At 36.8% G+C, this 15106-nt stretch overlaps 1 protein-coding gene across 2 annotated transcripts in view; it reads right to left on the reverse strand.

Moving 5' to 3' along the window:
• Positions 1–209: 209 nt before the first annotated feature.
• The window catches only part of LOC105061229 (CSC1-like protein RXW8), a 34741-nt gene continuing 19844 nt past the window's right edge, over positions 210–15106 (reverse strand). For both annotated transcript variants that reach the window (XM_010945214.4, XM_073251562.1), the window contains exons 8-11: positions 11333–11609; positions 10720–10995; positions 910–1143; positions 210–708 (exon numbers count right to left, since the gene is read on the reverse strand). In XM_010945214.4, the coding sequence (XP_010943516.1) occupies positions 427–708; positions 910–1143; positions 10720–10995; positions 11333–11609 (1069 nt within the window). In that variant the 3' untranslated portion in view covers positions 210–426. The remainder of the gene's footprint in view (positions 709–909; positions 1144–10719; positions 10996–11332; positions 11610–15106) is intronic.

Consider the following 15106-nt stretch of genomic DNA (forward strand, 5'->3'; position numbering starts at 1 on the left):
ATTGTCCCTGCTACCTCGACCTGAACCCGAAGCCATGCAAGTCCCTAAAACTCACTAGAATCTGGGAGTTCTTCATATGCCATTATTTTTTGCTCACAGCATCATTATTTACCAAAAGAGCATTTAGTTTCATTACTCACCTGCTTTGGACCTTCATATTGGATAACCTACACATTCAACCATCCCATTTGAGGCTAACTGCAGAACTATTTAACAAAAAAATCAGCTAGGTAACTTTTTATCAAATGATACCTTTAAAAAAAATCTCTCAGAAACTTCGAGTCAAAAAAAAAAAAAAAATTTACATGCGCTAGTCACATTGAGAAACCAACTTGACAATGAACGGAAAATATATATATACACACAAGATGAGAACCCTCAAATAATTAACCACAGTGCCTAGATGACCTAAAGAGGTCATGCAATTTACTTTAATAACCTTCCATTCTGGAGATTTATAAGCACACTGAGCAATGAAACAGCTCTCCGCAGTCTAGAAACTGGAAGCCCAGGGAGCGTTGGGTGAGAAAAATCATTTTCCATGCCTCTCGAGCTATCTTTGCTATCGACTTCACTTGAGCCTTCAACTTCTACATCGCATACATCCTGAGTGTGAGGTGGAAATTGGCAGTAAGCTGGATGCAGCTGCCGGTGAATTTCTTCCATCCTTCTACTCTGCTCATCTTCTGTATCCATCTCAATAAGATCCTGTCATTACCAGTATATTAATCAGAAAAAGGAATTTGCCATCCCACTGGTAGCTAATTTAAGCACCACCTAAAACTGCCTATATTGTCAGAGAACCTGGATTATCTAATGACAGATCCTTCCAGTTAATGAACAGTGTCAATTACAGTAAAGAACTTCTACTCTGTACACAAAAAAAAAAAAAAAAGAACTGGGACCAACCTGTGCTGAGAAACTTTCGAATATGGGATGGAAACGCTGCCTGCAGTACTCATTGAAAAGGAGTGTAAGGATCACTAGGACAATGGTGAAGCCTGCGGCAACCGATGATTCTTTTATCCCAAAGACTCCAAGGGCAATTATCTGAGCAAGCACCAGAGAAAAGACAGTTGTGTTGTGCATGGTGGGCCACATTAACCCCCCAGTTTCGTATTTTGCGCAGTACACATTAAGAATCTGCAAATTTGGAGGATCAGGGGACAATTAATCTTCAGTCTATTTCAGTAATAAATGATAGAACCTTAAACATTTGGCACAAATTGCTCAAAGAACCAAAATCCAACAAACAATATCAAGTCGGCAGTTTACAATCCAAAGATTTAACTAGAGGTTGGGATGGTCATTTACAACATATTCATGGCGAAGTAATTGATTTCATCAGCAATTCAAAATACATTTCTGCTTGATTTTAGAAAGACTGTCAAAATTGAGGCAATCTGCACAACGCAGAACATCAGTATTCATACCAGGGCAACAATGTGTCTGTTGGGCTGGTAAGAGATGCATCCACCCTACACAATGACACTATCTGGCATGGTAAATATATTAATGGGTCTACGAAAAGCTCTTAGATCTCCAACCATTTCCCTCCATTTTCTATCTCACTATGGACCCTCTGCTGATTACAGCACTTTTAACTCACTCTATTATTGACTTACTGTTTCCTGGCATCTCCTGCAGCCAAGTTATCTAAAGGTGAACTTTGATGGCGGCATGGATTGCTAATACTTTCTTTTACCGCCCGGTATGGGATGTACCGCACTATACCTAATGGTCCCAGTACAAAACTCAACTTTGGATCAGCACATACCCTACACCATCTTATACCACCCAGTACCACTCATACCGAGGTGTGCCCAGTGTGTACCGACCCATACCAAGGCATATTGAGATAAAAAGTTAGAAAAATGGTTGGAAAGCTAGTTCGGTACAAGGTGTACCATACTGTATCAGCCGTAACATTCCAAACTAAAAGGGTACAGATTTGGTACCCGGTATCAAGATTGTGGACCTTGGGTGGCGTACAGTTTAATGAAGCCAGCACTTGTTATGTGATTAGAGACCATACTGGTAAGGCTCTTAAGAGTTAAGAGCGTCTAGATTGGATATTATTCAATATTCTTTTCCTATGCCAGAGCTTACAAAAGATTTGACTCACTGTAGACACCAAGAAGAGGAGACAACCAGCTCAATGCGTGTGCTCGATCTAGTAATCTTAGACAATTTTTGATGAACTGTCACTAAACTAAAAGGGAAAGAAGAGAAAAAACTGGGAGTTGGCGCCTACATAACATTACAGGTTGCTTGCTTACCAAGCCGTCCTGGCAAGTTCCTCCAGTTCGATTATTATTCTTGACTTGACTTATTATTAAGAAAACTACTAACTATCAAAATGAAAGACGATCTAGAATCTACCCAAGAAGATAGAGAGTCCCACATACGAGAAAAGGTCACAAACGGAGTTGAACCAAGTAACATTGCAAAGGCATAATGATAGTAGGGTCGGGATATCCCTGCCCTCCGAAGCGGATGTGAGGGTCTCCCCTCATCCGGCTCTTGCCTCTGGATCAAGGGATATTTTTCCACAGTGATATCATTGATAAACTCTCATCATAAAACTAAAATCCCTTATCTCCCTATTCTTCATGATATCTGGAAGGCCTCACATGGTATATCCACTATCTCAGTTGCATATGTTTATAAAGAAGACAACCAACTTGCTGACTAGTTAACAAGGCAGTCTGCAAGTTTGTGGTTCAATTCTTTGGGACTCTAACCACCCAAGGGAACCGAGACCTTCTGTATTCGGATTGTTTGAGTGCTGCTTGCATAAGGAGGGGCTTTTACCTCCATTTGTACACATGGATTCATGAAGTCTCCACCAAATTTAAGGATCTAAAATTGAGTGATATTATAATCAAATGATTAAACTAAAGTATTGATGTTTCACCGATTCATTTCAAAACTAAGAAGAGAGCCACTACCTGATAAAATAACAAATGATAGTCCTATATTCTCATACTAAATTCTTTAAGTGAGATTTTAGTTTCTGAAAAAAAAATAATATGAAGTGATTATGATTTATTTGTCTGATCCATGGGAGAGAGGCTAACCAAAGCAGAACAAAGGCACAGGCCACTATTTTTTTAATGCCAGACAGCTATTAACATATGCTATAAGGTATTAACAATGCTCATGACACTGATCGTGTATTAACCTATGCCAACAGCATTGATTGGGTGCTCATATATGCTGGCTAAATTTGAAAGGAAAAGGATCAGGAGAGAGCATAACTACTTTGTACTTGCAAAAAAAAATTAAAAGAAAAGCAAACGATGAAGTTAAAATTCAGAAAAGGCAAAGAGAAGAAGCATACTGTTACAGTAGTAGATAAAAGTTTTGTTAAGCCGAATAGCCGATATATAGATAAAATCATGTTTGTTCAAAGTATCTTAATGATATATATATATTCACAGTTTCAACTTCCAGAATTATTTGTATATATGCTTAGCAGCGATCTTAATGACACTTTGCCCACCTTGTGTACCATGAATGTCATGGTTAAGGCATCATATTGTAATAACACAACCTATACATAGGAAGATACATACGTACGTATGCAAAATTTGAAAATGAACTGGTACCCTGCAGCTCTCAGTGTTGTCTAGTGTCACTTTAGGTAAAATGCATGAGTGTCTAAGATTTATGACTTCTTACAAGACTTAGATTTTAGCAATATTTGGAGATGGTACAGTTTATGAGTTCTTAAATCTTAAGAAATACCTTAGCATTAAAAAGTTTAAATTTTGTCATGACCCCAACAATTTGGATTTTGAGCTAGAGCTAAAAATCAACATTCTATTGTTAAGGAATTTAAACTTTGACTACTTTCTTAATAAACAAAAACTAGAGGGTTGTTCCTTAATTACATGTAAAGTCCTAGTAAATAGAAATATAAGTCCTAGCCAATCAACCGATCTAATACAGAACCAACCTAGAAGGAAAAAGAGGAGTGGATCATTTGGATTAGTTCTTTTGGATTCCATGGGCTTTAAAGATAAGTAACATCCAACCATGCTTTAACAATTTAAGGTTCACTTCTTATTTTGAGTCAAGTAGTCAAATTTAAGCTTAATGTGTGAATTTCAAATTCAAACAACGTGACCTTTTAGAAATCTTATGACTTCCCTTGTAAATATCCTTTCTACATCTCTTGAATGTAGGTTTTATTTTATGATTTCAAGCTTATTTCTTTTTTCAAATAGCCAATTCCAAGCTTAAATACTATTTGAAAACTATTAAATCCTTGTCAGTTTTCAAAGCTTATCATTTCTTCTTATGTCTTGTAAATCCTGTAGCACTTTAAAGCTTATGTCTTCTTTTAAAGTTTCAAGCCTTTGGATTATTTCTAAAACTTAGAGTTGAAATTTCAAACCCCACCATTACCTTCTGCTTTTTGCATATAGGAACCAATTAGTAGTATTAAAAGTTTTGATTTATTCTTCTTTGAGAGTTTGCTACTATGTTAATTTGAAATATTGTTTTGATGTTGATATGGAAATTATGAATTATATGAGATTTCAAAGTGATATTTTCAGAACTCATAGATGTGTTATGACTTGAATTTATGTTCTTTTAGAAAATTTGCATCATCTATTTTTCATCAGAGATTACAAGTGTCTTGTAAGGCATTTGTGAACTTTTATTAAACCTAAAAAATATAGCAAACTTGAAAAACTTATATGGCTCCCAAGCTGCAGTAGTATATGAAATTATGAATGGTCCCATCTATTGGAACAATAAGATATGAGTGGCCTCATCCAAATTATTTGTAAGGATACAAGCAGCCTCATCTATTAAACAATACGGACATAAGTGGACCTCTGGCTAGGTACTATATGTGGTGTAGTTCAAATTATTAATGAGGATCTATATAGATTGTTAGCCATGTGGTATTTGTGGATCTCGAGGATTCATATGGCTTTATCTAGCTTATTGCTAAGGATATATGTGGCCTAATAGAGACCACTGCTTGGTATAATGGTAAAAGACTTGGGCTAACAAGCACAAGGGCACAATTAAAGTCCTGGTGTAGCAATTTTGTGCGAAGCATACCAAAGGTTAGGTCCATTGCCACCACCCCACATACAATCCCTAGTCATCGGGACCATAAGTGGGTAACGGGCCTTCTATATATGTGGCCTCACCTACATTAACTGTGAGGACTTATATGGCCTTATGTATACTAGCAATAACGAATTATGTGACCTTATCCAACTTTCCAATGAGAATATATACGTATATGGGTTTTGCTATGGTGAGGGAAAAACACGCGTCTTAGTGACCGAGGCTCCCACCACTATGGGCTTTGGGAAGAATCAGATTACAGAGTCTTATCCCAAATGTGGATAGGCTATTTCCATATTTCAAACCCATGATACCCAAGTCGCAATAAAGCAATCTTACCATGGCACCAAGGCCCACCCTCTTTATGTATTTTGTTATGATGCTTCCACAAATTTCACACCATTTTTTTGGTTAATATTGGTCATTCATTTATTCATGGACAATCTAGTTGATTGTTTTGAAGGCAAGCTATAGCCTGTTTGAATGAAAATTATCGAATGGCAAGTACGGTAACTAAAATCAAAGAGTAAGGAAATTTCAGTTCACAAGCTCTATGCACCTCTCCTCTCCTATTTTAATAACTCAAACCATCCCTCTCTATTGCCTCCATCTAGCATCATCCCAAACATCCACAATGACACCTTCCCTTCACCAATCTAACTTTCTCAATACCTTCGACAACATCATTGATGTCGTCTTCCTCTCCATCAATGGGTCCAAATCAGAGCTGGTAGTAGCCTCTGATCTAAACCACCACTGTGTTTGAAGATGTCGGCAACTCTTCCGCCCTCTGCCTCGAGGCCTCCCTTAGTTTCAGCTCTATCCATAGCAAGATCATTGCCTATGATCACCAGCATGGCCAAGGGTGATGTTGCCCGCAACACCATTGGCACCAAGATCATAGTGGAGCACAGGCCGATGTGGGAAAGAGCGAAGAGGGAAGAAAGATGAGCGACGCTGACATAGGAAAGATGGAAGAGGGAAGAGAAATAAAAAGTAGAAATGCAACCAGTTTCGGTTAATCATAATTTCCACAATACCTTTATAAATCAACGATCATGATTCGTTATGATCTGTTAAATATAATATATGTGCCCATATATATCTATGCGTATATCAATATATCCATGTATGCATGTGTATAACCACATCTATATTAGTGGTGAAGAAAAATATGGCCTCGTGTATATAATTCAATCATTTTAAGAAATACAAAACTATGGATATAAGAGTTCATCTGAAATATAAATTGTGTCATGGTCATTTGATTTTGAACAATTATTCAACAAATAATTTTATGTGAATCACCATAAAATGGTTTCCTTGAACCTTCATTCAAAATTTCCAATAAACTTAAATGTGCTAATTTGAAAGGTCATTTTTCTTCAATGAAAAATTCATTACCTTGATCAAGTTTATTTGTCGAGTTATTAGCTCACTTTGCCTATTATAAATTTTTCGAAGTGATAAGTGGAGGGGTTACAATTTACCTTGTATTTTTTGGTTACAACAATTTACCTTTCTGAAGTGGACTTGGTGACTCAAAGTTGCCTTTTGGATCTAGTGATATTTTGTGGTACCTGATCTAATGATTATTGAAGCAACACTAGGAGCATGGTTTGCATTTTATTTATATATTTGAAGGTATAATATTGTATACAATAAACTATGGTTAAGTTGGTGATTATATTTATTAAGAGCTACAAATTACAATAAAGTTTATTTACGCCCTCTTCAATCATATGGTTTCTTTGAGGAATATTGAATTTTAATATTTCCTTGTCTCAAACATGATGGTCAGATCTCAAAATTTGGGGAAGTTCGAATCTTTTGGCATGACACATCTTATTTGTCAATTGACTTAACGTAGTTTGACTTAATTTATCTATGAAAACATTATTCTGGATTATAATTTCACTTTAAGTTTTTAATTTGGCACATTCCTTTTGAAATGTCTATAAAACTCAACACATTATTTTATACTAAAAAGATGTACAATAGTTGGAATAGCAAAGGATAAGAATGTAAATTAAGTCAAGTCAACAAAAAGGGCACATAGCTAGAAATTTACTATTATGGAAAGGATTGGATATGCACCATAATGAAAATTACAATGATTCGATGATAATGTCAGAATGCCACTAAATGTTTTAAAGAAATAGTGAGAACTAGAGCGCAACCATTCAACCATGGCCCATTTTACAACACTTGTAAGTAATCAAACGCAAATTGAAGGTATAAAGGAACATATTAAAAATCACAAAGAAAAGATAATTATTGGAGAATGGATGATCTTAAAAGGGATGAATATAAAAGGATATATCAAAGGACAAGATTTCAAGCAAAGAATAATTGTCTGCTATTCCTATTTATTTGATGATTAATTCTATTATCCCTAGGGTTGTTTTACTAAAACTGGAAGCTATGATCAAGAATTTCTTATGGGGCTCTTCAGATACATCTAAAAAAGGTGCATCTACCCACTTGGGACTGTGTTTGTCAACCATCCAGGAATGATGGTTTGTGAATTCACTTTGTAGTTGCTAGGAATGAAGCAATGATACATAAACATGCAGCCAGATTAATGCTATTGAAGAGGGTCTTTGGTGTCCTTTTATGAGGACGGAATATGGTATTTGGTCTCTTCTGGCTCTTTCTTCTCCATCTCTAAGTGGTTCCCCTATTTGGAAAAAGATCTGCTTCTATGCTCACATTGTTTTGTCCAATCTCAATGGCGTATCAATGATGGTGCTTCTATTGATATGGTTTATGACCCATGGTTATCGACCACCCCCATGCCATGTTGGCCTATATCCGTTGATACTAGCTCACTTGATGGTCTTTTTGTGAAGGATCTTAAGACGGCTGATGAGAGGAGATGGAATATCCCTATGGTTTGTCAATTCTTCTCAAAGGAGCTGGTGGATAGAATCCTTGACATTGCTAACCATGGTGGTGACAGCATAGACAGACTAAGAGATGGTCCATCTTCTAGACTAAAGGTTAGGGTGTTAGACCTATACAAACTCTTTCTACTAGACCCTCTGCAACTCTAAGCACAGATTGGGTATGGAGGATTGGCATGCATCCATGGATGACATTATTCATGAGGAAAGCAAGATGGGACCGACTCCCTTGTCGTGCCATCTTGCACCAGCATGGTCTTTATACACCACCCATTGTGATCTCTGTCCTGGCAATGAGGAATCCATCTCTCATGTGTTGTACGGTGGAGATGCAAGTATGGAGGCAGGCCTCCCTTCAGAATTTGCCTACCATTCCTCTCCCTTAATGTTTTTCTGCAAACTATTAAGGGGTTTTCTTCTAGTAGTGGGTGGAGGTCTGAAGGCATCCTTACGTGTTATATAGCCTATCACATCTAGTTGGCCAAAAACAAACGCATCTTTCAAAACGTGGTTCGAAGTCCCATATTGATTATTATGAAAGCCTATACCCAGGCTTAGAAATTCATCCACATGACTGCCCAGGAGAATCTTTGATAGCAGGGGAAACTAAGGCCCTTCTGTAGCAGGTTCTGCGCTTCCTCAGGTAATTTACTTCTCCTGGGAGCCACCACCCTCCTGTTTCCTCAAGATCAACTTCGATAGCAGTATTTAGAACAAAGGTGCTTGTGGTGGTTCAGGCATTATGATGAGGAGCTCCATAGGATTACTTGTAGTTGCAAACAGAGTCAGGGTATTTGATATTATGGTTTCAATAGCAAAACTGTGAGCAGCATGGGAAGGTTTGACGTGCTATAAAAATTTTTGATGCCTCGCATGTCTTTTTGGAGGGGAATCTTATGGCTATCAACTTCATCACCTCCAGAGGCTGGTTCCCACCTACTGATATAGGATTGCTAGCAAATGATTGCCAACCTGTATTCTGTTGTGGCAACAAACGTTTATAGGTAAGTGAACAATGTCGTAGATTGGGTTGCGACTTATGTGGCCAATCATATAGGGACTATCTTCTAGACTTCTACTTTTGCAGCCCCCACTCAGCTTTTGAATAATTTACAGGTTGATTATAATGGATGTATTTATAAAAGGATAGTATAACATATCCGATTCACCTAAAAAAAAAAAAGAATGGTTAAGGAAAAATATTGGAAATAATACATATCTTGGTATAAGTTCAACAAAAATTAATTGTTGCCCCTTAAAATGAAAGAATAAGGTTCAAACTTGCATTTAGAGAGTGCTAACTACAAATGAAAAGGCATAGCAAAAATCAAAATAGAACTTGGAAGTGAAATCTAGAAGTCAAGGTTTGTCGAACCATATCAGACCGAACAATTTGGTTTATAGTCCATACCAAACCGAACCGGCCAAGAACCAAGACAATTCAGCCAGTTGGGACATTCCATCCTTAGAAACCTCTCGAGCCACCCCAACCCCTTCGTTCTCTCTCCCTCTCTTTCTTCCTCCTTCCACCATGATCGGAGCTTCGAAGCTCCACCAATACCCAATGGTGAAGGCCCCATTAATACCCAACATTAACACCATCATGATCAATCGAAGCTAACACCACCACCCTCAATCGACGTCGATGCTAATGCCCTTGATTGCTATTGATGCCTAGTATGCCTCTTTCTTTCTCCTCCCTCTCCCCCCTCTCCCTGTCTTTCTCCCATTCATCTTCTCTCCCCACCCTCGCTTCTCATCCTAGGTAGGGTTAGGGTTTTCTCTCCCTCTCCCTCTCCTTCTCCCTCCCTCCCTCCTCACTCTCTTCCTCCCTCCCTCTCCCTCTCCCTACTTCGGTTCGCATTAGATCAGTAATATTATGTACCTATACCGTACCAAACCGATCTTCAAATGGTATAGACTTTGGTACGATAGTACCAGTTCAATGAACCATGCTAGAAGTAATCAATCTGAAAAACATTATCCAAGAGGTGTGGAACTTGAGAGTGAATGTGATCTATACTCAAAACACATGGCTAAACACATTATGTTAGTATGAGAGAAGCACTTGAACAAGAAATCAAGTACTAAAATGTGACGATCTTATGGGCAGTCACTCATAAGAGGTTGTGATTTGAAAGATGATGAAATTAGAAGCTTGAAGGACTTTGAAGGCTTAAAAAATGCAAAAAAGAAATGCTACAAAGATTCGAAGGAGTTAGTAATCTAACAAAAAATTGAACTTAAAGAGGGTGAGAAAACGATATGATATTATCAATATGAGAAAAAGGAAATATAGGGTTGGATCATATAAGACGAAAAGATAACAATATGTGAAAATCAATGATCTGTAGCCAAGAATCCCCTAGTGATGTTACAAACGTGTAGGCATTCTCCATCAAAGATCTGTCCATAGAGCTAATGAAGATCAACAGGTGATCATCTTAGAATAACACAGGAAAAGAAAACATCTCTCTATGCATTTAAGTGCTGCTAATGAGAATCTGCTGCAACCCCAAAAGGAAAAAAAATACAAAAAGCACAACTATTTAACATAATTTTACCGTTAATAGATTGAAAAGAAAATGAATACCATTAACCAAAAAAAGGAAGCTCAAGTATGGGAAATAAATGTATTGTACACATTATAAGACTCCATACGCACTAGATGCCTATATTGTTACAATTAACAGAAGTTATGGTGTGCACAATCTCTCACCTGGTTGCGATACACAACATAACCAAGCAAAAAGTACACCAGCAAGAAAGGTAATATTAATGGTGCCAACACTGAACAAGTGAATCCAAGTAGTCCAAACAAGAGAACTCTCGGCACCTCAGTGTGATAAGGAAATGATGGAACAGAAGCTGGATCATCCTTCCATCCAAATATATATTTCTTAAGGAAATTCCAGATAAGGGAGAAGAGTTGAATTACTTCAGAAGACAAGCTTGCCCAACCTGAAGTCAAAACATAAGTGATGAAAAAGGTGGCCTGCATCCATGAAGAGGCAGATGAATCTTTGATCAGTAACTATATATAATATCAAGAAAGTTGAAGGAAAAAAAAAACTTTCATGTCAAAATGAAGTATAGCTGCACAAAAAATTGAAGAGGAAAAAAAATAAACAGAACATAAGTATGAGCTTCAAAAAGCTCAAATTCAAAGCCATCTATCATAAGCCTCCTACAATCAAAGAGGAAAATACTAGACATATAAATTCCTTTCTCATTAAGGAAGAGGTAATACAGAATGATGTAATATTATAAGGGGTATCTTTATAAGTCAGGCTGCATATCTTAGTTATTTCAACATCAAGAATAACAATTACCTGCCTTGGTACAGCTTTAGCAAGTTGGGTAGGAATTTCCTTTGGACTAGATATGACACTCAGCTGACTGATGATAGATCCAGACAAAACATTGACAAAGAATACATTCCAGATGGTGAAGTACAAGACTTTCAAACATGCACTCTTTTTCCTTCCACTATGAGAAATAGGTCCTTCCAAGGCAGAAAATAGCATCATTGTAGGGGGGACGGTATAAAGAAATAACTGTAAAATGACGCTAGGGAGGTATCCTGTTACTAGTTGGCTTACAAAGGTCCTGCAGAAGAAAATGTAGAAGTCATTTGTAAGATGCTTGCTGCCCAGTAAATCTATATATTAACGATATTCTTAAATAAAAAAAGACAGTAAAAAGACTAGTTAAACAGACAGTTTAAAAAAAAAAAAAAAACAGTAGTTTATTTGTAACAAAAACAAAAAAGATTAGGCATTTTATGCTTCAAGCCTGCCCAAGGCACGAGCCATGAATATGAGCATACTTTGTGGGAGAAACATTGTTGACCATCAATCACAAAAATATGCTGAATGCCTCAATCTATTTATAGAGCCTTCTCAACTCAAGTTGTGAAATGTAACATCATCTTGCTAAAAGAATGTCGGATTATTATCATGGCAATTGTTGCTCAGGAGATTATGTTTGTGCTATCATGCATGATGGAAAAATGAAAGTGGATCAGATAATATCCATCCAGATCTGTTTTCATATCCAAATCTATCTAAAAATGGATAGAAAGTTGAGCATTTAACTAATATCCATATCGGCATCCATATCCATCAAACAGATATGGAGATAGATAGACAATGATCCAATCTGTATCTGAATATCCAATTCTATTTGTAATCCTATTTAATTTTATATATTACTTATGCACTTTTAAGGAAAATATATGACCACATTAACATGCTATTAACTTGATTTACCATCCACTTAGTAATATCCTTGATTTTGAGGTGATAAAGTTTAGCTATCCGACTTATATGTGCACTTACATCCACTTCCAGAATCCAATTTATATATGTATATGTTTAAAACAAATATGGACATCGATATACAGATATCCGATCCGATTTCATCCCTACTCAAGTCGATGATATATGATCACCATGATCCACATCAATAATCATTCAATTAAAATATAAATGCTCATTGTACATTTTTATCGGGTCCAATGTCTATTTTTAGAAATATAGCTATCCAGAGAAGAACTATATAGAAATTTGGCTGCCTTTGGCAACCTAAGCAAAACCATCTAAATAGTGTTGCCAAAAGTAGTTCCCTAGGTGCCAAACGGACACTAGGCGCTTAATTTGGCCAAGGTGCATGGATTAAGCCTGCTCAAACCATATTGCTTTAAGGTTTTCTTTTACCTCTTTCTTTCCCTCTTTAAACCCCATGTGGGAAATGAAAGAGGGCAGTGAAGGCCACTACCAACCTTGTAGCAACTAGTGGGCTTATCAACAGCTACCGGTAAGTCAACCAGCAGCCTTGAGCAGCAACAATGGTTGCAATGGCCAACACTAGTGGCAAGTTTGTCTATAATTTTTGCCTTCTTCTTCCTTAGATCAATCTTCATCTTCTTCATTTCTTTCTAGTTTTACATTCTCTTTTTCTTCTATTCCTACCCATTCTTCATCTAACCATTTTTTTCTTTTTTCTATAACTTTTCCCTTTTGTTCTGCTTGCTGACCTTTGTTCTGCTCACCTGCTCCTCCTCCTTCATAACTGTTCGTTGTGGCCCTGAATCCTGCTCGCTAATGATTCCTATTTCCTCCTCTTGCTTCTTGGTAGGTGTTGGCTATGTTCTGCAACCTGTTGGCTGTTACAATGGCAAAAACAATGTTGCTACTCTCTTCTAGTAAATTTTGGTCTTTGAACTTTTTAAGTATGAAAACTAGGTTTCGTGATGCCAATGTCAGTAAAAAAGGATTACAGTCTTCTAAAACAATTTAGAGAAGTAATGGAAATTATCAACATGTTATCCTAGACTAATTATCACGCCCCGAACCCAACACCTGGGTCGGATACATGGTGGCCGCACACTCCTTAGAGCAAGCCCTAAAAAATATGCAAGGTCAAATTAAATCATTACAACCTTAACATCCATAATATCTGATTCCAATAATAATTTAGTAAAACTTTGCATAATTACAAATTAAATTTCTTCAATCCTCTAATCAGATACTATGACACTCTATCTATCCATCTGCTCACCCGTAAATCCAAGCCATAGCCAATCATAAACATCCTGTAAGTCTGAGAAGAAAAAGAAAAATGAAGGGGTGTGAGCTTCATAGCCCAGTAAGAATTCCCATATCACACCAATATATTAATATAATCTGAAAATAAGGATAAACAATAAAATATAAAATCTCATGTTCAATATCCGGAATAATTTAAACACCTATAAATTATCTATCTTATCAAAAGAGATGCATCATCATATATTAATGGGTGAAATACTTTTGTTCAACAATTGTTTCATGTCTTATCTTTCATTTCTCTTTTGATTATCATATGATCTTTAACCTTTTTCTTTTTGACTCTGGACTAACCAAGTCTATACCTCAGTCATCATCCGAATCAATTTTCACTTAAAAACCTTTCAAGGCTGTCCCAGGATGAGCTCCTGGCCGGCTGTCCCATGTACGAAAGCCCGTGAGAGGCTGTCCCAGGCATAAGCTCCCGACGGGCTGTCCCAGGCATGAGCTCCTAGCCGGCTGATCCACCTATGAGCCTGTGGGGGCTGTCCCAGGCATAAGCTTCTGACGGACTATCCCAGCATAAGCTGCTAACGGACTGTTCCACATGACAAGGCTAGTCCATACCATATCTCTCTTTTTCATTTAATCATTATGTGTTGATTTCATCAAATCAATTCCGACTTACATTATGATCTATTTAGATACGTCGTATCCATATAATCATGCCATCAATCTCTGATACATATATATTAACATAACATACTCATGCTCAAAATCAAATAACAGTATCTCAGATATAATAAATTCATCGATCTCAAATCTGACGATGCAAAATCAATGATGCAAGACCAATAGTAAAATAGTATATATATAATGATGATCACGTACAGGAATTTTTACCTTTATCGGTGACTGATCCAAGCATAGAAATAAATGTTCTTCTTTGATTTATGAATTTTAAAAACAAGATATTCCACTCGACATCTTATGCAAACAATTGTATCTCTTCATGACCCTAATCAAATATAAAAATCATATATGAAGAAATTACACATAATTGATCCTATTAACACAAATCCAGGACCTCTCCTAAGATTAACCCAGAATTGGGACTTATCTAAATACCTAGACCCTCCATTAGTCCACAAGGCTTCTAGAGAGAGAAAATCCATGAAGAAAGAGAAAATTTTAGAGAGAAAAATTTTAGAAAGAGAAAGTAAAGAGAGAATCTTCGTATCCTTCAGATGAGGCAATCATGGTCAAGATCATCAGAGGTCCTATCAGAATGACTCAATATAGATTAACCATGATCAATGTTATAAATTTCGAATAAGGATCGGATCGAAATCCAATCTACTGTATAAATTTCGAAGCAATCTCAGGTCATCTTATTTTCATCTCAAGTTTATCCTAAGGTCTGTGATGAAATCAGAGAGAGAGAATGATTCTAGAGACAAAATCCACAAAGAGAGAGAAAAGGTTTAAAGAAAAAATAGAGAGAGAATCTAGAGAGAGAAGATGGAGAGAGAAGGTAGAAAGAGGAGAGAGGAAAGA

Source organism: Elaeis guineensis, chromosome 2, assembly GCF_000442705.2.
Source record: "Elaeis guineensis isolate ETL-2024a chromosome 2, EG11, whole genome shotgun sequence".
Taxonomy (NCBI): Eukaryota; Viridiplantae; Streptophyta; class Magnoliopsida; order Arecales; family Arecaceae; genus Elaeis; species Elaeis guineensis.